The 27,120-nt window shown below is 44.5% G+C and overlaps 3 protein-coding genes across 3 annotated transcripts; all 3 read left to right on the plus strand.

Annotated features, from left to right (window-relative positions):
* Positions 1-1,065: 1,065 nt before the first annotated feature.
* On the plus strand, positions 1,066-8,922 carry LOC124676887 (endoplasmic reticulum-Golgi intermediate compartment protein 3-like). Its single transcript, XM_047212903.1, has 13 exons — positions 1,066-1,233; positions 4,132-4,205; positions 4,591-4,674; positions 4,833-4,913; positions 5,333-5,413; positions 6,096-6,188; positions 6,300-6,479; positions 6,602-6,669; positions 6,801-6,852; positions 7,465-7,518; positions 7,624-7,716; positions 7,948-8,014; positions 8,348-8,922. The coding sequence occupies exons 1-13, from the start codon at positions 1,092-1,094 to the stop codon at positions 8,437-8,439; spliced, it is 1,161 nt and encodes a 386-aa protein (XP_047068859.1). The 5' UTR covers positions 1,066-1,091; the 3' UTR covers positions 8,440-8,922.
* Positions 8,923-11,632: 2,710 nt separating this feature from the next.
* Positions 11,633-18,230, plus strand: LOC124670458 (lipoyl synthase, mitochondrial). Its single transcript, XM_047206954.1, has 4 exons — positions 11,633-12,090; positions 16,066-16,277; positions 16,645-17,024; positions 17,836-18,230. Exons 1-4 carry the CDS (start codon positions 11,648-11,650, stop codon positions 17,959-17,961), a joined length of 1,161 nt encoding a protein of 386 aa, XP_047062910.1. The 5' UTR covers positions 11,633-11,647; the 3' UTR covers positions 17,962-18,230.
* A 3,354-nt stretch (positions 18,231-21,584) lies between these two features.
* Positions 21,585-22,573, plus strand: LOC124679186. The gene has a single exon (XM_047214990.1). It carries the CDS (start codon positions 21,780-21,782, stop codon positions 22,410-22,412), a length of 633 nt encoding a protein of 210 aa, XP_047070946.1. The 5' UTR covers positions 21,585-21,779; the 3' UTR covers positions 22,413-22,573.
* Positions 22,574-27,120: the final 4,547 nt, after the last annotated feature.

Raw genomic sequence — 27,120 nt, forward strand, 5'->3', positions numbered from 1 at the left:
CGCTGGTCCCTGCCTCCTCCGTCGGCCGCTCCGTCCACGGGAGGGGGTGGGCACCCGAGAGTGACTGCTCCGGCCGGTAGTTTGGGTTGGGCAAGTGTTTTCTTGGGGCGCTGGTCTATGGAAGAGACTGCGCCGCGTCGGAATAATTTGCCTCTGCTCTTTCTCTATCCCGACGTCGCTTCAACCGGTGGCGTCGGGGGGCAGGTGGCCTGGTCTTCTCACTGGTCTTTGGATCTGGTGAGATTCATGTCTGGTGGCTGGCGTTCGGAGCTCTCGCGGGTGACGGTTGCGTTGGCTGCTGCAGTTATGTTTGATGTCTTGCAGTTGGGTGTGAGGATGACGGCAGGCGGTGGCGTTCGTCTTCTTCGACTGAGTCTGGGGTAGATGGCGGCGTTGGGATCTGGTGACCACGGGGAAGATCCCTGGCCGACATGCCACAAAGTCTCGGGCTCGTCCTTTGCAACGACCCGGTTCATCGGCTTTAAAAAGCATCTTTGAATGTGATGGTGCTCTCCCAGATCTAGGTGTCGCGGTTGTTCGCCTCTTTTCCGGCGTTACCATGGTGACAGTGGAGGAAGATAGACGATGTTTCGGCGAGGCACATGTTTCTCCAGGGGTGAACTTATAGTTTTACTTCTTGTAAGTTTTCCTGTGCAAAGTTGCTTGACACAAATATTTGTCTTGTGTGGTGACCATATGTGTAATTGTCTAATGAAATATATGGTTACATCATTAAAGAAAAGCGAGGTGGGACTAAATCATCCACACGACCACACGCTCGTGCGCGCTCTACCACATCGCTGCCCAAACAGATCTGGGCCAGGCCCATGAGAGCTCCCCACCTGCTAACTGCCGCTGAGCTTGCCTGGCCGCCGTCTCCCCGGAACGGAACGCACGCGGAAAAAACTTTGACGAAACCCACTGGAACGAGACGAGAAAGGTAGCACAGCGGCTGCTCGTCCCCGTGCCGTGCCGGAGGAGTCTCCCCGGATCAGACTCCCCAAGCGACCAGGTCCAAATTCGCGGTTCGTCAACCAAGCCCCGAAACCGAAAGTCACAGGGCAGCGCCGAGATCCTCTCCGGCGCCAGCCATGGACGGGCTGCTGTCCAAGCTCCGGAGCCTGGACGCCTACCCCAAGGTGAACGAGGACTTCTACAGCCGCACCCTCTCCGGCGGCCTCATCACGCTCGCATCCTCCCTCGTCATGCTACTCCTCTTCCTCTCCGAGCTCCGTACGCACCCCTCTCTCCCTTTCTCTCTCTCGCCCGGATCTCAGATGCTGGTTCTCAGTACAAACTCGAGCGTCCTGACCGCGTGAGTTCTAGATTCCTGATTTAGCGCGCCGGCGAGGCGCCGGCCGGTTGCCCCTCTACTAGGTTTTGCCCCCCGCTTGTGCTGAGATCTCGCGCTCCGTTTAGATGGTTCGCGGGGTGGTACCAGATGGACGGACTCCACCGCGTGCATTTGGTTAGTTAGACTGGAATTCAGCAGTTCGTTCGTCCCAAATATGTTACTGTGCTGCGTTTTGCAATGGACCTTAGCTTGGCCTCCTCCCTTTTGCTTGTACATCATCATTCGCTGGTGTATTACTCGCTTAGTTCTGATGCATCTAGTAGCGAACAGTTGTACAGTTTCAGGGATTCTAGTGTTACTTGCTTCTGTGTCGTGCTTGGATAATCAGGTGCTCGTTTAATTCTGCTGCATCTAGTGAACCGTGACCAATTGTGCAGTATTGGAGATTCTAGTGTCACTTTTGCGTCTTAATTAGTTAATCAGGTGCTCGTTTAATTCTGCCACGTCTAGTGAACCGTGACCAATTGTGCAGCATTGGAGATTTCTAGTGTCACTTCCATGTCGTGCTTGGTTAATCAGGTGTGGTAACTAGTGTAGCACTTAGCGATAATAAATATATCTGCATAATCCTAGAGACTCTGGCGGCGGCCAGGAAGATCAATTTTGCGTACCTAATGCTCAGAGCCACATCCAAATTCAACACTCGAAATCAGTTTTTCTTCTTCCCTGGTTCTTACTTCCACGTGGAAAGCAAGGCTGTAGGGTTCCTGTTGATCAGAGTCAGACTAACTTCATGTTAAGAAACTAAATTTTATTTACTAGTCAAGTGCCCATGCTACGCTCCGAATCAAAACAAAGCGATTATGGTGTACCAAAGTTATGGTTGAGTTAATTCACTCTAATATTTTTAGTTATCAACTATAGAGTAAGACTGGTAACTTGGTTGAAAGTCAAATTGATGTGTACGGCAACGTGGCACATGAAGTTTATAGACCGGGCAAACATAGGTAGGTTAAAGAGTAAGTACAGGTGGGTCCTGTAGCAAACCTGCGTATGTCTATTTGTCCGCGGATACAATCCATCTATATTTTTGGGGAAATCTATAGACGGCCTGCACCCCGAATATTTGCTCATTTGTCACACTTTGCTTTGAATTTTGATTATTTTGCACAGTGTGCATCACATATCAGTGACATAGGGTGTGGCCAATAATCAAATTGCAAAATAAAGTGTGGAAAATGTGCAAATGTTTGTATATTCACGAGATACTGAGCCAACAAATTTTGAGATTGACGAAGTTAACATAGACGTCTCGTAGTCGACTGGCACTATGTCACTGATATGTGATGCACACTGCCTCCCACTAAAGAACATCGCCAGAAAGCGTAGAGTTAATCCAGAAAAATGTGAGCACCCATGCAAAAGTTTGGACAATCTGACTTATATTCCATTTTTCTATATTTTATTGATATCCTGTACTCCTTCCCACGAGGTGTATAAGTCCACGTATTTTTAGTCTAAATTTAAACCTCGATTTTGATCAAAACGATGTGAGTTATATGTGTATTTTCTTTGGGTATATAATTTATATTTTTCTGTCAAAATGTTTGTCCATGTTGGCCTCAAAATACAAATATAGTCTTATGTTGTTGATTGATTCGTCATCATGCGCCTCTAAAAATTTAGACCTGTTTCTCGATTCAATAAAAAAGAGTAGTTCTAATCTACATTTAGATATGCATACTAAACTACTAATTATAATTTAGACATGCGTCTCTATTCAGCAGCAAACTGCAATCAAACTCATGTAAATTCTTATTTGGTTGGTGACTTACTGACTGGGAGTAACATATCGTTTGGTATGTGTAACATACATCATCAATGAAAGAGAAAAGGAACAAATCATTTCTGTCTGCCAATTTTTTTCTCTTATCCGGAAGCCACGAGCCCCATCTCCTTCCTGCACTTCAGTAGATGATTCACAAGTTCAACAAGCTAATCCAGGTTCGATGTCCTTCGTTGTGAGGGATGCAGCCAAGTTGATGGAAGCCCGTAGCTCGTATGTGGCTGCAGCAGTGCCTCAAGCTAGACCATGTTCCTCTCCATTTCTTTCTCTTGCCCCCGATGCCATCCCCATGTATACTACCCCTGGCCACCCATGCCTGGATCTGGTCAAGCTGAAGTAGAGCACGATGGCGTTCCTAAGGACGGTTGCGGTACTCCTTCCACCACAATCCATGATGGTAGCAAGATGCCACGACGGCAGCGAACCAACCAGATCTGGCGCTCAAGCTATGGCGGAGCCAACACCTCTCCCTCACCAAGGCTTTGTCCCTCCCGCTCGACAGCAGCGGCCAAGCCAGCGACGTCCCCTCCACCTCTCTTTCAGCCGAGACACGCATGCCAGTAGCAGAGTAGGAAGACAGAGATGGAAAAAAAATGCAGCGACTGAGACACTGAGTGTCAGCGGGGGCGGGATACAGAAACAATAGAAGCAACGGGGAGAGGCTTCGGGAGATATCGCTTGACTGCCATGCGCGTGGGTACACATGGACCCATCAGTCAGGTCGGAGAGGAGGTGTAGTGAACGGACGACCAGCAACTGGAATATTTATGAGTAATAATATAGGATAGGAAAGATAAAAATTATTAAAGGAGCAATATAATTGATGTCTAAGTTTCATATCTAAGTTTGGTTTTGTATTTTACTAGATGAAATGTCCAGGGACCAGAAGTTTTAGCTAAAGAGTTAATGTTCACCTAACCTGTGTGCTACTTTTACCATTCATTATTTATCCTATATTCAACATTTAATGTTTCACCATGCGTCCATGCAGGATTGTATCTTCATGCAGCTACAGAGACAACACTAAGGGTTGATACCTCACATGGAGAAAAACTTCGCATAAATGTAATTGTCATTTCTTTGGTTGCCTCCAATTTTATTTCCGACTTTTTTTTCTCGCTAGACTAAATATTGAAAAACATCGTTTTCCTGTTTGCCTTTAGCTTGACTTGCCCACAGTTTATTACTCCCTCCGATTCATATTACTTGACGCTAATATAGATGTATCTAGACACGTTTTAGTTGTGATACATCCATTTTAGCATCAAGTAAAATGGACCGGAGGGAGTATTTTTATTGCATATTTCCTGCTGATTATCCCATTTCCCACATTGGGCCTTCTCTTTCAAGAATTAGTATCTTGCATGCAATTCTTAACCACTGACCTATACTACTTTCTGTTCAGACACTTGTTAACATCTACCTTTTGCCTGATGCTAAAACAATGCAGTTCGATATCACCTTCCCAGCCCTTCAGTGTTCTATAATTAGCGTTGATGTGATGGACATTAGTGGACAAGAGCACCTTGACGTGGTATGTAATCGTGTATTGTTTTTGTTGCTGTGAATGTTACTTCAGATTCTTTTGTCTCGCTATCCTGCATATTATTCTTAGCCAATACAAGTCATGCTTGATCTGTATCGCTGCCAGGTTGTACTGACCAGCTTGTTTTACTATAATGCTCTATGTAGAAACATGATGTATTCAAGCAGCGAATTGATGCCAATGGCAAGGTTATTTCAACTAAGCAAGATGCAGTTGGTGGGATGAAGGTCAGTGACCCGTTTGTTCTATTAATAATTACATGGATAGTTTCTATGATATAGTATTCTTTGTCCCATAGTTACATTCTTCTAAACAATCACACTCCCTCCGCCCATAAATAGATGTCTTAGATTTGTCTAAATCTGGATGTATCTAGACAGATTTAGACAAACGTAAGACATCTATTTATGGACAGAGGTAGTACATCTTAACTAAATGTTATAACTACTTGTCATGGAAATGTCCTAGATTCTTTGCATAAATGTTATGAGGATTTCTTGAGCACATTTTATCCGAACTGTTACCTAGTTGTATGACATTACCTACTTTTTTTGAGTCAATTACCAGCTAGGTAGTGTGTTGCTCAAATCCTGGTACATTTGGACCTGAAGACTTGTGTTTCCTTTTTATTTTTTACTTTTTACAGGTGGAAAAGCCCTTGCAACATCATGGTGGCAGGCTTGAACACAATGAAACCTATTGTGGCTCATGTTATGGTGCACAAGAAGTATGTTCATTTCTTACCAGTAATTTGCAAAAAATTCACCGCTGCCCATGTTGTATGGATTTCTCTTGGACTTGCAGCATACATGGATTTTAATAATCTATCACCTTTTGTGCTCATTAGCTCGGCAAGGATACCTTTCAGAAACTGCTACAAAATAGATTCTGGGATAGTTAGATTTCGGCTGATTCCAACTCTTTGATCATGTCAAACTACTCTATTTTAAGTACTTAATGTGAATTATGCCACCCCTAGTGTCAGTCAGTTATAGAGTAAAACTCACACCTGATAGCTAGATCAGGGGTTATGCACAAGTTGTAGTTCTTATAGAGCAAAACACACAGCTACATCAGGGGTTATGGCTCAGATATTTTTTTAAGTTTCCTAAGCATACTGTTCAAGTGTTCTCATCAGCACTATTCTTATTGGTGGCTTTGCAATTTGCTGTGTTCCTCCATTACATAGATACTCAATGATGGAATGCCATGTCAATGTTTGAACTCTTGTAATGCAGAGGAATGATACTGATTAGTGCTTTCTTCTCTGCTCAAGCAATTTTCAGGCTTCTCTTAAATTTTGTGTTGTGTTCTATTCAGATGAATAGTAGATTGTTATATAATGCTCCCTACATTCAGCACATTCACTATTCTTATATGGATTTTAACTGTATCTTATTTGAATGTAGTCTGATGAACAATGTTGCAACTCATGTGAGGATGTCCGTGAAGCATACCGAAAAAAGGGGTGGGGTGTATCAAACCCTGATTCGATCGATCAGGTACAACCATGTATTTTGGCCTATGTGTATAACATATGATACCCTTCGTGTAACTTTTGTTTCCTTCACCTTCAAGGCAATTTATTTTGTATGGTGTGCACTATTCTGTAGTGCAAAAGTGAGGGCTTCCTTCAAAGTATAAAAGATGAAGAAGGTGAAGGATGCAATATTTATGGCATCCTGGAAATTAACAAGGTTGCTGGGAATTTTCACTTTGCTCCAGGGAAAAGCTTCCAGCAGTCAAATGTCCATGTTCATGATCTGCTTCCATTCCAAAAGGATAGCTTCAATGTAATCATACTTGAGGAAATATGCAGCTAATTTTAGAAATTCAGATACTGATGGGAATACTTGGAAGTTCTCGCTTATATGCTTGGTTTTAGCATCCTAACTTATCCTCCTTTACAATGCAGCTCAGCCATAAGATAAATAAATTAACTTTTGGAGAACCCTTTCCTGGTGTGGTTAATCCCCTTGACGGGTAAATTCCTTTTTTTGTTTGTAATGTTGTTGATTTCTTTATATAATTTCTTTTCTGTGTTAATTAGAGTGAAAATATTCCGTAAGAAAAGGAAGTGAAGATTTACTCTTTCAAACTTGTACAATGTGTAGGGCGCATTGGGTCCAGCCTTCATCATATGGAATGTATCAATACCACATTAAGGTTTGTCCCCTCGATTCTTAGAAGGATCTTGCTAATTTCATTTCTCATTTTCTCCTGATTTTGTTAGATCCTTATTTGGCAGAAAGTACCATGTGCACATGAGCACCAGTGCTCCTTGGACTTTTGGATTTTTGAAAATTATCAAAACCTCGCTCTTTTATATTTTCAAAAATTATGGCATTAAATATGTAGATAGATTTAGACACGAGGAGTGTAGTCAAAAAAGTCCCATTAAAAAGTACTTTGTATTTTAGAAAATACAAAAAAGACAAATTTCTGACTATAAATAGTAGTACAATAGTACGTATATTTTGTCAGTTTACTGTCAGAAATTTGTCTTCTTTACATCTCCCAAAATACAACGTATTTTTTGACGAGACTTTTTTGATTCCAATCCTCGTATACACATCTATCTACATATTTAATGTCATAATTCTTGAAAGCAGAGAAATATGAGAATCTGAAATTTTCAAAATTCCAAAAGTGAAGGGAGCACTGACTCCCATGTGCACAAAATCCTTGTCCCTTATTTGGTTATTCCTCATACTTACAGCATGACTAGTTAGAACATGTGATTATATCATTATAATGCTCTCTTTTTTTGTTTTCCAGGTTGTTCCCACTGTATACACTGACCTAAGTGAGCAAATTATTCTCTCCAATCAGGTAATTTATGTCCATCTCCCTTGTGTGCACAGGCACATTAATGTGTGCGGATGCATTTATGTGAATTTTAAGCATTTCTCAAGATGCTGTTATTTTCTGCTGCAGTTTTCTGTGACAGAACATGCCAGAAGTGGCGACAGTGGTCGGATACAAGCTCTTCCTGGCGTGTTTTTCTTTTATGACCTTTCGCCAATTAAGGTACCATCTCGAAGTACTTGAAAGTAGCGTGGCTATGGAATGCTAACTTGGTTTTGTTGTTTTCCATTCGTTTATTCATCCGTGTGTGATGTTTTCTTATTTTCTTTAGTATATAGATGACAGAGGGAAATCCAAATAATTGTCTTTTGATTTTCAATCATGCATTTTACATTGATATTTTTGCAAGGCATTAGTAATATCACTATAATTTGACATCCATGCCTTTCACAGGTCACATTCACGGAACACCATAGGTCATTTTTACACTTCTTAACCAATGTTTGCGCTATTGTTGGAGGTAATATTTCCCTTGTAATATTCACACTAATCAGCTATTTCTGTTAAATCATACCTTTTCTGTTCATATGTTCAGAGAACTGTTATGCTTCAGTCGAACATTGTTATTTCAAAAATATGTTTTATTCCTTTGCTTTGACCATCAGCCATCTAAATCTGGCTCTTAATTCCTGTATTTCTGGTCTTCATCCAGTTAAGGCTATTAAAATACATTACCCCTTTGTTAGTCATATTCTGGACTTAGAAAACTATTACCTCAGTCAATTTAGCCATATCTTCAACATCCTTTCAGCAGTTCAACCAATAACCTAAGGCATGTGTCTTTTTGATACAGGTGTGTTCACTGTTTCTGGAATCATAGATTCATTTGTCTACCATGGCCAGAGAGCAATCACTAAGAAGAGGGAACTCGGAAAATTCAACTGAGCTTTCAATCAAGCTTTCCGATTGCTGCCAGTTATTCCATCTTCAGAACTTCCTTTTGAACTACTGTAGCTGCAGTAGAAACCGAGTCTTCTCCAAGTTCCAAGAGTACAAGTGAACTAACCAGCCGGTATCTTTGTCAAAACATTTGCTCTGGAGCTCTTGGTGTGACTCCTGCTTACTTCCAGCAGAAGCTGACAGCATACAAAATGGCTCATCTGGTGTACTGCTATGTTATATCACACTCAGGCAATCTGAATATTTCAGAGGCGCTTCATTTTTGTACACTCTACCTCAGTGACAAATGTTTGTGCGTCCTTAATCTGCAACGTTTTTGTGTCTTTGTAAATCAGTGTAAGAGGTCTGTAGACTGTCTGTAGAATACTTATGACAGGTTTATTTTTCTTAGACATTTTTGTAGATCTTACAGGTCAAGGTAAAGAAAAATGTTTTGACCATTGGAAGGAAACTAAGCTTATTATTTGATCTCCCCTTTTTTTGACTAAAGCTTAGTTCGTTGCCTACGCTTATTTGAAACTCGGCGAGAAGAGAAGTTTTGAAACAAGCTTCTATGTGAATAAAATTTTATCTAGGTACATTATTTCATCCAATTGCTGGCATTCCATTTCTAATCTCGTTTGTTTTTTTAGCAAATATCTTTTTCGAGAAAACGCAAAGGATCTTTTATGTCTCATTTCATTGAAAAGATAAAGGTGTTTAGGTTTCAAACAAAAAAGGCCTAGTGCACGTCCCAGGTTGTTGGCAAAGCAACACTAAGGCCTAATGCTCCAGCTCTAGCCCAAAACGATGCCTCCTCCTTGATCTTGCTCATCAGGTCGGTGACAGAGGGCTCGCCATTTTCAAACACGTAATGGTTCCGGTGCTTCCAGATCATGCAGGAGCAATGCAGCGAACCCCAGACCCTTGTGCAGGGGCTTAGGAGTTGCGTGCTTTGCACCTTCGAGCCAGCTGAAGATGGAACTGTCCGTGTCACTTGGCATTCGGCATGGTATGCACAGCCAGGCCAGGGCTTCGTGCCATATCTGTGGCGATTTGTATGTTGATTAAAACATGATCTAGTGGTTCTACAGGAAAAAAGGCAGATGAGCCAGATTCACTTTGTCCCCGAGTTATGACAGATATCCTGATGGGAAGCTTCTTAATGCAACCCAAAAGAGTGGAAGTTCATTCACATGGCAAGTGTTTTGGCAGGGGTGTGATGTTTTAAAAGGGGATTGCATATGGAGTTGGTGATGTGGTGATGGGCATTGGCGTAGCTTAGTGTACGTCAGGGGGGCCACCGCCCCCCCCCCCCCCAAACGATTTGGCACATCTCTGAAGGAATTTTTGTTGGGAGAGGTTAGATTAGGAATTTGTGTGTGTTTTGCCCCCTAGAACTCCTTAATTGCATTGCCCCCCAGCCATCCTTGGCAAGCTCCGCCACTCGTGATGGGACACAACAATATATGGGACTGTTTGGAAAAAACTCTGGAAATTAGATATCCCTGCAAAGATTAATTTTGTGGATGGCGAGGTCTCCATGGTTTTATTCCTTACCTTGGTGTATTGGCAAATCACCATATTGGTGAACTCGGGGGATCTCGCGGCAAGGGCAGCGCTCCGGCGGCACAGGTGGGCGGGGCCTCTCCTCGGCGGTGGTGTGCCTGCTCCGGCGAGGTCGAGCTCCAGGTTCCCCACGGTCTTCGGTCTGGGGGCGGACCTGTGGAGTTGGTCTGGCCGCGGCAGGCGTGGTTAGCTGCTGGCTGCTCGGCATCGTGGTGGTGCTGGCGGACGTTCATGGCGGCAGCGGGCTGGAACTCCACCTTCTAGTCCCGTCCAGTTGTGGTGGTGGACCGGCGAGCAGCGCCTCCTTCTCCGCCAGCTGTCGTTCCTGCGCGCCTCTCGCCGGCGGTGTGCTGAAAGGAAGCTCCTTGTGCGCTTGTCCGATGGTTTTGGGGGTGGTCGACGGTGCCGGGCGAAATCCCTGCATTTTGCTGACGACGGCGACGCCCGTGGGCGCCGTCACCTTCTTGGAGGCGTTGTCATGGCCTTGCTCGTGCTCTCCCGCCTCGAGCACCGGGGGAAACCCTAGATCCGTCCTCGGATCGGGCAGCGGCGGCACTACAATGTCGTTCCCTTCTTGGAGGCGTTTCTTTGGTTGTTCGGAGTCCTCGGCGAGTCTAATGGAGTTGAGGTTTGGCCACCGCTTCGAGCGTGAGCTTCCGGTGCGCTATGTACACCGTTGGCGAGGCTTCTTCACCGAAGCCTTCTCCGGTTTGGTTCCGATCCCGCCATCAACTCGCCATCTCTTGGGCGCTCAAGGGTGGGTGGTGCGTTGATCTACACATCTCGGAGTTGGGGTTGGCCTTAACGAAGTTTCCTCCATCGGGAGTGACGCGGTTCGGGAGCTTGGTGTATCGCCTCCTCGCCATTCTTGGCAGGGGACAATGCAAGGCGAGTTTTCGGTGCCTGGTTGTGGGTTGTGTTGTTTGCCGGGTGTGCGTTTGTATCGTGGTAGCCGTGGTGTGTGTTGTGCCGTTCGTTGTGGTGTGGAGTTGTAGCCTTCTTGGCGTTGTACCGGCTGTCTTTGGCCTTTCTTCTATGAGACCGATACGGTGTATCCTTGAAAAAAGAAAAAATTCTTCATGTAATTGGGAAGATGACCCTCGTAGTTTTATTTTCCAGATCTTGCAAACGATGTAAGTATCGGTGATAATCAATAAAGCTAGCCCGATGTCATTCTCTCTCAAAAAAAGGGCTTGTTTCATCCATGGGAAAATTCCGCTGCCCCGCGTGAATTCTAAAGCCATAACTGAATGAGGTGCTGAAGTTCAGCAGTTTCAGTTGCAGCTGGAGTATTCAAGATTTTTGAAGCAAGTTTTTGGTTCACCACTGTTGAGTGTAAAAGGTAAAGTCCCTTCAGGATTAATAACAATGAAGTTTCACAAAACTGAGTTGTCCAAATTTTACAGAAACACAAGTGGTGACGCCTACTAGTTCAATTTTAAAATCCCACCTGCCTATTTTCTGAAATATGTACGTAAATCATGTCAAAAAAATACTGTGAAAAAAAGATATGGAGAATGCGTCATTCGCTGCTGAAAGCGGGTATCGGATATCTACGCTTCATCGGATCTCTCCGCACCAAACAAACGCCACCGTCTTCCCCACCTCTCCCGTCCACGGAGCGGTCCACCAACCCGCCTCCGCCATGCACGGCCGCCGCCGCCTCGCCGCCGCCCTGGCGAGGACCCTATCCCAGGCCCTCGCCCGCTCCCGCGCCATCTCCTCCACCCCGTCCCTCCTCCAAACCCTCGACCCGACCCCGCAGTCGCCTCCCGCGCCCGCGGCGGGGCGGCTCGCGGAGATGCGGCGGCGGCTGCAGGCGGAGACGCCGTCGCTGGGGGACTTCGCGTACTCGGTGGAGGTGGGCACGCGGAAGAAGCCGCTGCCCAAGCCCAAGTGGATGAAGGAGACCATCCCCGGCGGGGCCAAGTACGCCGCCATCAAGGCCAAGCTGCGGGAGCTCAAGCTGCACACCGTCTGCGAGGAGGCGCGCTGCCCCAACCTCGGCGAGTGCTGGTCCGGCGGCGAGACCGGCACCGCCACTGCCACCATCATGATCCTCGGCGACACCTGCACGCGCGGATGCAGGTAAGAGATCGATCCTTTTCCTGTATTGCATCGATTAGGCATCGCAGTCAGTTGCTTAACCTGTTGTAGTATAGCGGTACAGCCTATGTACATCGTAGCCTTACACATCTTTGATTTTAGGATTAGCCTTAGGTACCCATTTCAAGGATTTTTGTGTTTGCATATCTCTGTATGCTACGCTGCACCTTGAGCTGTGTAACTGTGAATCGAAGAGTTTTAGTTTGTAGCTCCTCGTGTATTTAAGTTGCTTCTGCTAGATCACGAGGATGCATTAAGGCTGCTAGTGATTTAGGAATTGTGTGGATTTTGACCTTTCTGTAAGAGGAGATGCTTATTGTGAAGCAATTTTAGAGAGAACTGAACTCAGACACAGCTTCACACTATTGCAGTCTGAAGGTCGAGTTGGAGTTTAGAGCATCTCCAGTCGCGTCCCCCAAATGGCGCCGGATTGAGCGTTTGGGGGACGTGTTTCGTTCGTGCCGCGTTTGGGGGACGTCGCTCCCCGCCGCGTCCCCCCAAACGCCGCCCCCAAACATTAAAAATAATTTTAATAGATAGAAGAAAACTCTTTACTAATATTCAAATCGGTGCAACATAAACAAATTACATATCAAACTTCGAAAAAACATAATCAAATTACATATAAATTATTTTAAACTAATACTTCTTCTTCTTCTTCTTTGATGATGGCCCCGCCTCGTCGTCGTCATCACGGTGGCGCTTTGCTCGTCACCTCTTCCGAAGAGGCGGTGTCGGCCAACGCGTTGGAGGAACTTGTGTCCTCCTCGTCATCGCCGGTGCTCGCCGGCTGCGCCTTGGCCTTCGCTTTCGCGTCCGCCTCCGCCTTCGCACGGGCCGCCGCCGCCGCCTCCTCCTCTGACCATTCCTCCTCCGTGTCCTCCTCCACGGCCTGCCATTCCTCCGCGCTGTCAACTGGCGGCGGGGAATCGTTGCCGCTGCTGGGCGTCCGGGCTCTGTCCCACCAATGGCGCCATCCTGGAGGCTTGCCCTCGCTGGAGGTGTCGGATGGAAGCTCAGAAATGTAGCTCATGGCCGTGACTAGAAGCTTGGATGAATGGCGGCCGGTTGAAGATCCGAAAGCGCCTACGAACGGGTCTTATTGAGCGCGGATGAACGGCAGCGCAGAAGTCGAAGAGAACGGCGGTTGCTCTTCCGAGGAGTCCGCGCTCCATTCCGGCGGTTGGCGCGTCGGTCGACGCGGTTGCCAATGCGACGGTTCCGCTTCCCGGCAACTGCACCGTCGCTACGTACGCGAGCCGCTGACGCGTCGGGCCCGCGCCTCCTCGCCTCTCATTTCGTTGTGTCCGGCGTGCCCGGAGTGTCCCCTGTGTAGCGGGGACGGGCTTGGGGCGCCGGACACCGTATTGGGCCGCGCCGGACAAAAATGGCCTTTGGGGCGCGCGGCTGGGAACGTTTTTTTGTCCGGCGCGGCCCAAATCGCTTTGGGGGACGGTTTGGGGGACGCGACTGGAGATGCTCTTAGCTTCTAGAGTTAATGTATAAATAGCTTTCCGAAAACGGTAAACTTAAGATGTCATACTTGCTATACTTGCCTGAGTACACATCCAAAGATCATCTTCAGGAGAGGTTGCTATGGCTATGCATGAGACCAATGAAGGGTTTTGATTCGGCTAGTGAGTTGTTAACACACTTTTGCTTGTACTGTCGACTAGAGTTGTAATAGGTGTGCTGACCTTTACAGCAGCCTACCAGATCCCACTAGTTTCCATTGCCAACATAAAACATCGGCACTGGTCCCTACTGGGATATTGAGATTTGTTTAGAAAGGTCCACAATGGAATTCGTCCAAGATGTTTCACACTGCAAACAATGTACAGCAAGGACCAGTTACCCATTTCCAGGATTTTTGTGTTTCAATATCTCTGTATGCTACGCTGCACCTTGAACTGTGTAACTGTGGATCAAAGAGTTTGAGTTTGTAGCTTCTCGTGTATTTAAAAAAGTTGCCTCCGCTAGATCACGAGGATGTGTTAATGCTGCTAGTGATTTAGGAATTGTGTGGGTTTTTCGCTTTTGTGTAAGAGCAGATGCTTATTATGAAGCAATTTTAGAGAGAACTGAACACAATTTTAGAGAGAACTGAACTCAGGCACAGCTTCACACAATTGCAGTCTGAAGGTCGAGTTGGAGTTTAGCTTCTAGAGTTAGTGTATAAATAGCTTTCCGAAAATGGTAAACTTAAGATGTCATACTTGCTATACTTGCCTGAGTACACATCCAAAGATCATCTTCAGGAGAGGTTGCTATGGCTATGCATGAGGCAAACGAAAGGTTTTGATTCGGCTAGTCAGTTGTTTCCGCACTTTTGCTTGTACTGTCGACTAGAGTTGTAATAGGTGTGCAGGAGGTGTGCTGACCTGTACAACAACCTACCAGATCCCACTAGTTGGTGTTCATGATACCATAAAAAATCTGCAGTAGTTGGGGAGGACCTTAGTAACATTTATTGTTTATTTTTAACTTTGGTAGCAGTGTGAGGAGAATTGTTTTATGTTCTGTTCACAATGAGCATTCTTCTTGTGTCCTGTCTTGGGTCAAGTATACGTACTTCTGTGCACTTGGCTTGATTTCCATCATTGTTTGTCGAGCTAGCTTCATTTACAGAGTTGTTTGCATCGTCAAGCAAAAAAATTAATCTCATTGCTGATTATCAGGGCCTTTGCTGATGCTGTAGTGCTAGTAGATGAAACTAAGGCCGGTGTCAGTAGGAATTTAAATCTAATCCAAGGGGTTTAGACTTAGTAGGACCAAGACCCGGTATGTGAGGTGTGATTTTAGTGGTATTGGGTGAGAAGAGGGAAAGGTTAGTTTAGAAGGACAAATAGTGCCTAACAGGGACACCTTCCGATACTTGGGATCAATGTTGCAAAGCAATGGCGATACTGATGAGGATGTTTGTCACTGGATCAAGGCAGGGTGGATGAAGTGGCAGCAAACATTTAGCATCCCATGTGACAAGAAGGTCTGACAAAAGCTAAAAGGTAAGTTCTATAAGATGGCGATCAGACCTGCGATGATATATGGAGCAGAATGTTGGCCCACTAAAGGACAACACATCCGACAAATGAGTGTCAAGGAGATGCGCATGCTACGGTGGATGTGTGGCCATAAAAAAAAGGACCAAATTAGGAACAAGGTAATACGTGATAGGATAGGGGTGGCACTAAGTGAAGAGAAGCTAGTCCTACACTGACTAAGGCGGGTTGGGCATATCCAGCAGAGACCTCCAGAAGCACAGTTAATAGTGGGATTCTAAAGGATAGGGAAAATATTAGAAGGGGCAGAGGGCGACCAAAGTTGACTCCAAGGAAATCAGCAATCCATGTGCCAGAATCTTAGTGAACTTTGTACCATGTTTACTTTTTCCTCTTTCAGTTTCTGGTTTCCATATGTTTCAATCCTACCCCAACTTGCTTATGACAAAAGGCTTGTGGAACCAATAACTCCAGATGTTAGCTGTAATAATTAGGTGTCTTAATAACGCCATACAAAAATTGGTTGCTGGCAAAGTAATTTTGAGGACTTGCCTTATTCTATTGTTTGGATTAGGTGTTATGAATCTATAATTGATGGTATGCCATCCACGTTGAACAAAGTGAAGGTTTAGGTTGTCACAAAGCTGCAGACTGATACTTTTGGAGTGTCCTGTGAGAATATGAGTACAGTTTCAGGTATTAGAATAGATTGTCCCATGATATCCATTTCAGGTGAATTGCTGACATTTTGTTGTTTTGGCTACATGTTTCGTTAGAGCTGTGTCCTCATGTTTGTGGTCCTGCCGGGAACATATGTGATTAACTGCTGTTTTATCTGTCATTTTTTCCAGTTTCTTGGTCAAATCATTATTTATCTTTGTCTTAGTTAAGACTCACTTTGTAGAGAGAATTACAGGTCCATGATTGTTTGAGGATTTGAGAAGTCAATGTTTTGCAGATTTTGCAATGTCAAGACATCAAGAACGCCTCCTCCACCAGATCCTGATGAACCTTCCAATGTTGCGCAAGCTATTGCCTCATGGGGCCTTGAATATATAGTCATTACAAGTGTGGACCGTGATGATTTACCTGATCAGGGGAGTGGCCATTTTGCTGAAACAGTACAGAGGCTGAAGACTTTGAAGCCGGATATGCTAATTGAAGCGCTCGGTAAGAGGCCTAATCCTGGTTCTGCTGTTTAATTGTTCACTATCCCCTCAGCTGATATTTGCAAGGGTGGTTCGATTTGACACAGCCTCGTAGACTGAGTTTTGGCTTTTAAGTTTTAACTCATTTTACAATATACCATGAATGATTAGAAAATCATTATTAAAAATATGAATCCAAGGTGCCGCTTTTATTTTTACTGTATCTATGTATAGTCAACCAGATATGTTCTAAGCATTTCTAAGTTTCGATCTTGCAACAAGTGGGAGGGAGCATTATAAAAATAAACATGAGTATTTTGATACAGCATCTGTCCTCTTTTAATATTAGGCATTCCATGTACTGTACCCTTACACTAGTAATTTTACAGTACCTGATTTCCGTGGAGATCGAAGCTGTGTAGAGAAGGTTGCAACGTCTGGGTTGCATGTTTTCGCACACAATATTGAAACGGTGGAAGAGCTTCAGAGAGATGTGCGAGATCACCGTGCGAATTTTAAGCAATCAATAGATGTTCTAAAAATGGCAAAGGAGTATGCCCCTGCTGGCACCCTCACAAAGACATCAGTCATGCTGGGTTGTGGGGAGACCCCTGATCAGGTTATAAGCACAATGGAAAAGGTGAGAGCTGCTGGCGTTGATGTTATTACATTTGGTCAGTACATGAGGCCGTCAAAGCGTCATATGCCGGTGTCTGAGTATGTTACACCCGAAGCCTTCGAGAATTACCGAGCCCTTGGGGTTGAAATGGTATGCTCCATCCGCATCTTGTGATTTTTAGCTCTTTTCATTATATAAAGTTCTGTTATCAACCTTGATTGCTTTTGCACATTTTATACTTCGACAATCTAACTTCAACCATAAATCTAATTTCACCAGCAAAGTGATTTTCCAACCACAATGCCTTGACTAATACTTCTTGAGTAGTGCTACACCTTCAGGCAAGTTTTACAAAAAATTCTTACGAACTCGGATGTGGCACATCAGGCATGGCTGAAACAGAAACTGCCCTCGGTTATTAAGCGTGTTCAGCCAACCAATTCACTCCACATTTGTCTGTAGAATTTCCGTAGCCACACCAGTCCGTAGGTCTAGCTTTATTGATACTTCTTATTGGTTGTCAATGAGTATCATGATCCACAAAACAGAAATTGAATCGGATAGTGCGTCCTTAGCACCGGTAAAGCAACATATTTTCTTGTGCTAGAGAATTTGAGATCTTGGTGCTTGCGTTTTCATGTACTATGTATCAATGCTTAATATATAAAGCGGAATAATATTTCCTGTTTTGTTCTCCAGAATGCTTCTTATGTTAAAGGACATGCTAGAGAATTTGAGATCTCGGCCGTTCCGAAATATAAGTCTTTTTATTAGGTTTTTAAAAAGGCTTATATTTCGGAACGGAAGTAGTACTATGTATCAATGCTTAATATATAAAGCTGAATAATATTTCCCGTTTGGTTCCCTAGAATGTTTTCTTATGTTAAAGGACATGCAAGACTTAGGCATCGTACTTTTTTAGCCCGAATTGCTGACAAAATGGCATGGTCTTAAATGACAGGGATTCCGATATGTTGCATCTGGCCCAATGGTTCGGTCCTCATACAAAGCCGGCGAATTCTACATTAAAGCTATGATTGAAGATGACAGAGTAAAATCAGGTGCTGTTGCCGACTCAAGTTCATAGTTGACATACCTCCATTCCTTGACATGGCTACGTTGCAAATAAGATGTTCTAATCGGAGAAACATGTTTATTTTTTTACATCTTGTCAATGTCATTCTTTTCGAAAGAATAAATGTATCTGCTCCTTTACTTGTACCATCACTACATTTCTCCATACCCTCCTTTGTATGTGGCCAAAATCATTCATTGTAACAGTAGCAGGCATAGATTCCGTCAATGTACCTACTGAATGTTTGAGGCCATTATGACGCCTCATCTGCTGTGCTTGTACAGAATTGTGTTGAAGATTGGTTATGGAATTCCTGTGCTATTGGTGGTGGTAGATCCGCCCTGGCCACATATCATGATTGATTCGTGAAAAGGAGATGGAGACCACCATTACTCCACAACTTCTTAGGTCAATGTGCCCCTCTTCCTTTGTGTAGTCAACTTTCAGAGCCCATCCTGACTATAGGGTCAAGAAAAGAACGTGTCAGGCGTAAAGAACACCACTACTGGTATTATTGGCGCATCACACCGGTGACTTGTCTCCCAAAAGGAGCCAATAAGTCGTGCAATAATGCTAGACTATCTGAATTATTAGTTGCTTTGTCAACAGCCCATTGAAGGTCAGCATACGTGGCCTACCATTTTCTCCTGCCAACTTGTGGATTCGGGTCAAGTCCTTGGATGCTAAGCTTAGGGGCCTCTTTGATCCACAGGACCCTAAAACCATAGGGATACGAAAACACAGGAATTGAATACCATGGCATGGTTCAAACCTACTCCCTCCATTGCACTAAATTAAGGGCAACACATATGGAAAGGAGAGAGTACAAAAGCCAGAACACACAAACATGTACTCCCTCCATCACATGAAACATGTCGAAAATTCGTCCAAATTTGGATGTATTTAGACACTATTTAGTGACTAGATATATCTAAATTTAAACAAACTTTCGACATGTTTCATGAAACGGAGGGGTAGTAAAAATAATCATTTGATTGCATCACAGGAAAAACTTAGGATTTCCTTCATAAATTACGTGCTTGCCATAGTTGCTAAGCGGAACAAAAGCAAAATGACATGGTTGAACTTAATGATGTTTTTCTTTAAAACAGCATGCAAATTAACCCATGGAAAGAATCCATATGGATTTTAAACATATAAACCAAACAAAATTCATATGTAACACCCCGAGGAATTATTAATATTCTCCTTTTCTCACTCTTTTGGAATGTAGGATATTGAAAGGTATTTTGCCACCACAGTCATATGATCCCATTGAGGAAAAAAAAAGTGTGTGCACATTACTGTTGCTGTAGAAGTGACACAATCAGTAATTGAGCCGTGTTTGCAGATACAAAAGGGTAAATACTTCTAGCAAATACACGTTGGATTTTGGTATGTAGAATTGTCTTTACTTTTGAAATATACATCAAGATCCTAATCCCTTTTTTTCGAGGAAGATCCCGGACTTAAAACAGGTAGATTCTAAGCGTGTGCATGATAGAGCGTGATCAAGTTCTATAACTTTGTGGTGTTAGATTGTGCCGTGAACATGTATGCCCGTCAGACGGCACAAAGCATTTGAGATGACGAGGCACTCTCTCAATCTTCTTTCGCAGTACGTTGGCTTCATAAGAGGATGAAGATAAGCTCCAGGAAAGGCCGGCAAATGATATTTATTTCACTCCGAAAGTGCGCAGCCTCGTGTAATTATCTTCTATCGCCGACTATAGCCACGCATGTGGAGTGTAGTGGCGGCTGATCAGCCTATAGCGTTCGTGGAAACTCCGGATTAGAACGATTCTAGAGCCACATGTTCTTCTAACCCCAACAATCCATTCCATTAACCACTTAGTAAAGCACGCATGCCCAATTAACAGTGTGATCCGTATCGCCGGATTCCAATCTGGCTATCAATCTGATTCAAACTAACGGAGGCTTTACCGCTTTACATACGTACTCGTGGCCCTGAGGGCTACTAAAGCGATGATATATACAAATATAAATTCGAGTGCGTCCCAAAAACTATACAAATCTAAAACTCTAGTGCCGGTAGGTACTATCACCATCAGTGATCTACGCATGTACATGTGTTGTGCCGTGCCAAATGCAGAGGAAGAAAAGCGTCAAGAGGTTGCTACGTCCGATCGTTCCTTTCTTTTTCTTGAAAAAAATCATCATATATTATCTAAAACCAGCCCTTACAAAAACATCCTTGTAGGTAAAAGAAATAAAATGTAAGCCTTTGAAGAGTTCAGCACCATCTTCCTTCCGCATCTTTCAATGGCGCACCATGAGTAAAGCTCGATGTCATATCTAGGCCTCCAGCATAGCTAAACTCGTGTCGGAGAAAGGATAAAAAAAACCTAGACCCTTGTAGAAGAAGCGACCGGCAACGCAAGAGCATGCCTGGCGAAGTGATGGAAGAAACTAGAATCGGTGTCGTGAGACCAACCTTTTTGCTATCATATTGAATTAATAAATTGACGAAAAGGGCTAGGAATTACCGTATATTTCAACAACTAAGTCAGTGGGCGCAAGCACAATCTACCTGGTGAAGTCAGCCTATCTTGCTCAGTTCGAAGGAATGCCCACTGCCATCATAAAGCCAGCTGTTTGGAGGAATTGGGCACCCACATTTTGTTGTCCACATTTTGGCATTATGGCAGGGTGTCGAAGCTGGCCAAATTATGGCATTTGCCAACTTCGTAAATGAGAGCCGACGATGGCGACACACATTCTTTTCCGGAGTCCCTACTCCCAGCGGTTTTGGTTCATGGTGAAGGAGTGGATGGGTATCCAGTATCTTCATGTGTACTTGTCACCGTTTCATGCATGACCGTCAAGGTATGGTGGACCGCATTAGGAAATCTTAAGGGTAGTCAATGTCGGGAGCTTTTATCCCTTTGCACATGTTTGTTTCGTCGGAGATATGGAACAAACACAATACTAGGGTCTTTCGGAATGCCTATTTATTTAATTAGGTGGAGTGTATTAAGGTTAGGCGTGAGGCAACCCTATGGCTTTTCCCGGACCCAAGTTTTTGAGTTCTTTGATGCCGTGAGAGTACACTTTTGTTTTACCCTTCTTTATAAGCCTCCCGAAGTGAATGCATCATGGACCGTCGAATTTTATAGTGGATGACAACTTCTACCTTTTTGGTGCCCCGTGGCAAGTTGCGGGGCCTACACCGATTTATTTCCGGGCAACTTTTTATCTCAGTCGCGCGACACTTCTTGTGATCATACGCTCAATATTACACATGGATATGCAATTGCATGTGAATGTGTAATTGCATTTTTTCTAGTTGCACATAAATTACACATAAAATTAAGTGATCTTCAATTAAGTTGGTCTAGGTTGCCCTGATCCGGCCGCATCACCGTCCGCCTCTCTCCCACTCCCCCGTGCCGTCTCTATGGCCAGCCAGCCCTTGACGCGCCCAAGGGTAATTCAAGCATGCTTCGCCCGATCGATCGAGCTCCCCACTAGCACGGACACGCGCGGCCCGACCCCCTCCGGAAAGCGAGAGCCGTTTAATTTTCAGCCATGTGGTTCTTGCACACGGCTGCCGTCGCCAAGTAAAGCCACCGCGCCCATGCCCCATATGCATATCCCTTCGAGGGTGGACGTGCGCCACTGAGCATTCGGAGATATGCATAAGTAGTTCCACTTGCGGGGAAGCTGCGCAAGTCCTATATAAGCCGCGCAGCGATCCAAGAAAGCTTCATCCAGTTCAGTGCAAGTGCTCTCCTTCCCCTCCCTGCGCATAGTTTAAGCTGAAATCATTGCTGCTGCGAGACGAGATAAGCACGCAAGCATAAGCTAGCATGGCGACCCTGTGGAGGCAGCCGAGTCTGGAGTTCGACGTCAAGGTCGTGAGGGTGGCCGGCGTCGAGGCGCGGCTCGAGGGCAGCCTCTTCGTGAGGTACTACGTCCCGGCCGGCGACGGGAGGCGGCGGATCCGCGTGGACACGCGCGAGGTCCCGTGCGGCGGCGCCGCCGGAGGAGACGTGTTCTGGGGCGAGCTCGTGCGCTTCCAGCTGGCCGGAAACAACGGCGCCGCCGTCGCCGCGCCGGGCAAGGTCGCGTTCGAGCTGCGGTGGAGGCCTCGGCCGTCAACGTCCGGACTGTCGGCGTTGCTGGGGACCGGGAGGCCGTCCTCGCGGGTGCTGGCGCGGGCCGAGCTCGCCGTGGCGGCGAAGTCGGCGACGTCCACGGAGAGCTGGCTGAGGCTCTCGCCGGCGGGCCGGGAGCTGGGCAGCGGGTGCAAGGCGCCCAAGCTGCTGGTCGAGGTCAAGGTCGTCCACGGCGCCGTCGCTGCTGCGGGTCACGTGGCGGTGAAGCCGAGGAAGTCCGGTGGTGGCGTGAATGAGTGCTGCCATGGCGGCGAGAGCTGCCGTAGCTGCCGGTGGGTCGGGACAGAGGAAGACATGTTCCTCGCGGCGACGTTTCCTCACTAGAAGAAGTAACAAGATTGTAATGGCAAAACAAAAGCAATTAGATTAGGTTGGTACGAGGAGGCTACATGGTACATATAGCTGTTTTGCTCTTTGTGCAAGGATTTTGTGGATTTTCAGCCAAATTCAGGCGTGAGATTATAAAGAAATTTTGAACAAGATCACCTTTCTAGCTTGCATGGTTGGGTTTCAGTATTTGCGCTTCCACAATTGCTGCCCTTGGCTCGGCCGTCTCAGTTTGACGGGCATAGTTTTTGTGAATAAAAGAAATCATTTGAACAAAATGATCATGAAAACTGCATCAATCTACGACTTCTTGGTCTAAGGCTGCATCGAAAACCTTAAGTTAAATTTGTTGGGAACGATGTACGCATCCAACATCTTAAACCTTTGCAAGACTTGGAGTGCACTGAGGAGGGGGCCATTGGAACCATTCCGAGGAGGAGAACTCTAATATGAAGACCTAGACTTGTGCGGAGGCATAAAAGGCGTGGATTATGGCATCGTCTATGGAGAAGGAAAACTGGAAGATGAAGTGAGCTATCATGGTACTTAGTGTAGTCGTACCTATTAGAGTTTATATTGTAATATACATATTGGGTAAGCAAAGATCATATTGCAGATGGCTTTACTAAAACCTTAAGTGTAAAGAAATTAGATGAGTTTAAGCGTAATCTAAACCTCTCCTGGGTCTAGATTAAAGGGGGTATTAGAGTTATATTGTAATATATGTATTGGGTATAGAGTAGTACTCTACCCCAATACGTATTCCTCCTTGTATATGCCTACGGGGGCCTATCCCCGTTCATATAAACACGTATCCGGTCTCCCTAGAGGGGTACGACCATTCCTCTCAAAATCAACAGTACCACTAGTGTTTAAGTTTCTAAAGTTGGATTTTGAGTCTTACGTAAATCCTCACTAGACCGGGGAGGATATTGAGATATTGGTACAATTTTGGCTTGTAGTATTAAGTGTGTAATTTTAGATCCGTAATGTTTTCGTTGTACCATTTTGAGGGATGTAATACTTATAAAATTGTACTTTCATGAGTGTTATGTCAATGACTTGTGTACTACAACATGCAATGGTGTGCTCGGTCACACCGCAGAGGTCCTGGGAGGGAGACGGAGGAGAGGAAAGGAAAAGATGGAGACTGCTGATACGTTGCAAACATATCTATAATTTTTGATGATCCATGCTTGTTTTACACCAATTTATATATGTTTTATTTACACTTCGTGACACTTTTATGCATTTTCTGGAACTAACCTATTAACAAGATGCCGCAGTGCCAGTTTCAGTTTTCTGCTAATTTTGTATTTCAGAAAAGTTGTACATGAATAATTCTCGGAATTGGGAGAAACGAAAGCCGAAGTTCCTATTTTACTATAATGAAGATGGAGTCCAGAGGAGAGACGGAGACGAGCCAAGAGGTGGCCACACCATGCCTAGGCGCGGGCCACCCCCTAGCCGCGCCTAGGGGTGATGCGGGCCCTCGGGCGCCCACCGACCTCGCCCTTCCGCCTATAAATTCATCTGTTCGGGAAAAATTTAAATACCCAAGCCTTCATCCACGAAAAGTTCCGTCGCTGCCGCCATCATCGACCCTAGCTCGGGAGGGTTCTGAAGCTCTTCCCGGCACCTTGCCGGAGAGGGAGATCATCACCGGAGGCCTCTACATCGCCATGCACGTCTCCGAAGTGATGCGTGAGTAGTTCATCTCTGAACTACGTGTCCATAGCAGTAGCTAAATGGTTGTTTTCTCCAATTTATGCTTCATGTTTAGATCTTGTGAGCTGTCTATCATGATCAAGATCATCTTTATGTAATGCTACATGTTGTGTTTGCTGGGATCCGATGAATATTGAATACTATGGTTAAGATTAATTATATATTTGTCATATGTTATTTGTGATCTTGCATGCTCTCCGTTGCTAGTAGATGCTCTGGTCAAGTATGTGCTTGTGAGTCCAAGAGAGAGTATTTATGCTCGATAGTGGGTTCATGCCTCTAGTAATCTGGGAGAGTGACAATAACTTCTAAGGTTGTAGATATGCTGTTGCTACTAGGGAGAAAACAACAATGCTTTATCCAAGGATAATTCTATTGTTTACTTACACACTTTACTTAATGCAATAATCTGTTGCTTGCAACTTAATACTGAAAGGGGTTTCGATGCTAACTGGAAGGTAGATTATTAGTCATAGATGTAGTTGGATTAGGGTGTATGAATCTTGTTGTAATGCCCAACTGAATCTCATAGTAATCATCTTGTTATGTGTAGTCTTTATTCTGTCAATTGTCCAACTGTAATTTGTTTACCCAGCATGTTATTTATCTTTATGGAGAGACACCTCTAGTGAACTATGGACCCCGTTCATTTCTTTTTCACAGCAAATACCTGTTCTTTTTATTGCCAACTCCCACGACAACAACTCTTTATTTCACTGCAAACAAACATCTCTTTCCACACTATACGTCTAATCATTTGTTTTCAGCAAAACCGGTGACATTGACAACCTCACTGTAAGTATGGGCAAAGTATTTTGGTTGTATTATGTGCAGGTTCCACGTTGTTGCTGACACCGGTAGTGCGCTCTGCCAAAGTCAGCTAGCAACACCTTCAGAAGTGATTTCTTTCTCCTACTGGTCGATTAAATCTTGATTTTTTACAGAGGGAAAACTTGTTACTGTGCTCATCATACCTTTCTCTTGGGGTTTTTCAACTGTATGCTTTGCACAACATCAAGCTCTTTTTCTAGCGCCGTTGCCGGGGAGAAAGAGAATTTCTGCAAGGGGAGTCTCTCATCTCCATTCTCTTTACTCTATTATTGTTTTTCTTAGTTTATTTTACTTTGTCTTGTTTGCTTCTCTATATCAAAAACACAAAAAAAATTAGTTCCTATTTTAAGTTGCTTCTATGCTAGTCCTGTTACTATGTCACCTGAGAAAATGATCTTCACTTTCAAACAAGGGAGTGAGGAGAGTTTGTAAGAATTTGGTCTAGAATTAATATCCTTATGATAAAATTGAACTTAAAATGACTCTAGGCCTCCTTCTTAGTAGCTTTTACTTTGGTCTTGTTCTTTGTTATAGATATGCTCTGGACACTGTAGTAGGTGGAGATTTCCTTCATTGTGATGGAGATCAAGCTTTTAATGCTATAAAAAAGTTGATTGCAACATATAGCTCACCTAGTAATTTTGATTTATCCCTTGTGAGAATTTATGCTAGATTAAATACTTTTGAGACAAGTACAACTTGCTTAAAATAATATTATAATCTGCTTCGTGAAAATTATGATTATGTTTCAATAAATTCTGAACCCTCAAGTTGGCTCCCTACAGTAAAATTGATATCAATGGTGAAACCTTTTATGCTCGTTGCGATATTATGTCTGAGTTTTGTCTTATGCCTAAAGATAATTATGAGTTTTTAAGTCTTTGGGAACTTTCTGAGGGTGGAGAAGGAATATCTCTTACCAATAATGCCATTATATTACCCATTGGAGTAGCTGAAGGAGTGTATACACGAATCCTAGGAAGGATGGTATCTACTGATTATCTTGTCATTGAATGTGTAGGACAAATCACACTTTGACGATCTCTGCTAAAACTCCAGGGAGCAAAAATAGATGTCGGGAAAGGCATCATGACTCTCACTTCCTCACCTGGTGGTTCTCATTCTTTCCCTAAGAGGAAGAGTAAGGTAAGAAAGGTAGACGTAAGGTTTCTGGCATTAATAATGTTTATGCTTCTTCACTTCAAAATACTTGATTCAAGCTTTCTGTGCCTAACTGAAAGGCGTTAAAGAAAAGCACTCTTGGAAGATAACTGATACGTCTCCAACGTACCTATAATTTCTGATGTTCCATGCTTGTTTTATGACAATACTTACATGTTTTGCTTGCACTTTATAATGTTTTTATGCATTTTCCGGAACTAACCTATTAACGAGATGCCGAAGGGCCAGATTCTTTGTTTTACGTTGTTTTTGGTTCCAGAAAGGTTGTTCGGGCAATATTCTCGGAATTCGACGAAATCAACGCCTAGAACCTTATTTTTCCCGGAACCTTCCAGAAAGTCAGAGGGGGACCAGAGGGGTGCCCTGGGGGCCCACACGTGGTGGCGGCGCGGCCCAGGAGGGGGGCGCGCCTCCCTAGTGTGAGGAGGCCCCGTGGCCCCTCCGACTCCGACTCTTCGCCTATTTAAGCCCTGGTGACCTAAATCTTCGAGACCAATTGACGAAACTCCAGAAAGACTCCAGGGGCGCCGCCACCATCGCGAAACTCTAATTCGAGGGACGAAGTCTGCGTTCGGCACCTGCCGGGACGGGGAAGTGCCCCCGGAAGCCATCTCCATCGACGCCACCGCCTCCATCATGCTTCGTGAGTAGTTCCCCCATGGACTACGGGTTCTAGCTGTAGCTAGTTGGTATTCTCTCCCCCATGTACTTCAATACAATGATCTCATGGCCTTACATGATTGAGATTCATCTGATGTAATCGGTGTTGTGTTTGTTGGGTTCCGATGGATTGTTACATTATGATTAGTCTATCTATAAAGGTTGTGAAGTTATTGTTGCTGCAATCTTGTTGTGTTTAATGCTTGTCACTAGGGCCCGAGTGGCATGATCTTAGATTTAAGCTCTATAATTATTGCTTAGATTGTACCTACAAGTTGTATGCACATGTCTATGTCTGGAACCA

The sequence above is a fragment of the Lolium rigidum genome, chromosome 7 (genome assembly GCF_022539505.1).
Source record: "Lolium rigidum isolate FL_2022 chromosome 7, APGP_CSIRO_Lrig_0.1, whole genome shotgun sequence".
In the NCBI taxonomy this organism is placed as follows: Eukaryota; Viridiplantae; Streptophyta; class Magnoliopsida; order Poales; family Poaceae; genus Lolium; species Lolium rigidum.

Excerpts from the sequence above, each read along its gene's own strand:
- LOC124676887 (XM_047212903.1), top strand. The coding sequence starts at position 1,092 with ATGGACGGGCTGCTGTCCAAGCTCCGGAGCCTGGACGCCTACCCCAAG. Across the intron at positions 6,189-6,299 it reads ACCCTGATTCGATCGATCAG|TGCAAAAGTGAGGGCTTCCT; the intron begins GTACAACCATGT and ends ACTATTCTGTAG. Across the intron at positions 6,853-7,464 it reads TGTATCAATACCACATTAAG|GTTGTTCCCACTGTATACAC; the intron begins GTTTGTCCCCTC and ends TTTGTTTTCCAG.
- LOC124679186 (XM_047214990.1), top strand. The coding sequence starts at position 21,780 with ATGGCGACCCTGTGGAGGCAGCCGAGTCTGGAGTTCGACGTCAAGGTC.
- LOC124670458 (XM_047206954.1), top strand. The coding sequence starts at position 11,648 with ATGCACGGCCGCCGCCGCCTCGCCGCCGCCCTGGCGAGGACCCTATCC. Across the intron at positions 16,278-16,644 it reads TATGCTAATTGAAGCGCTCG|TACCTGATTTCCGTGGAGAT; the intron begins GTAAGAGGCCTA and ends GTAATTTTACAG. Across the intron at positions 17,025-17,835 it reads GAGCCCTTGGGGTTGAAATG|GGATTCCGATATGTTGCATC; the intron begins GTATGCTCCATC and ends CTTAAATGACAG.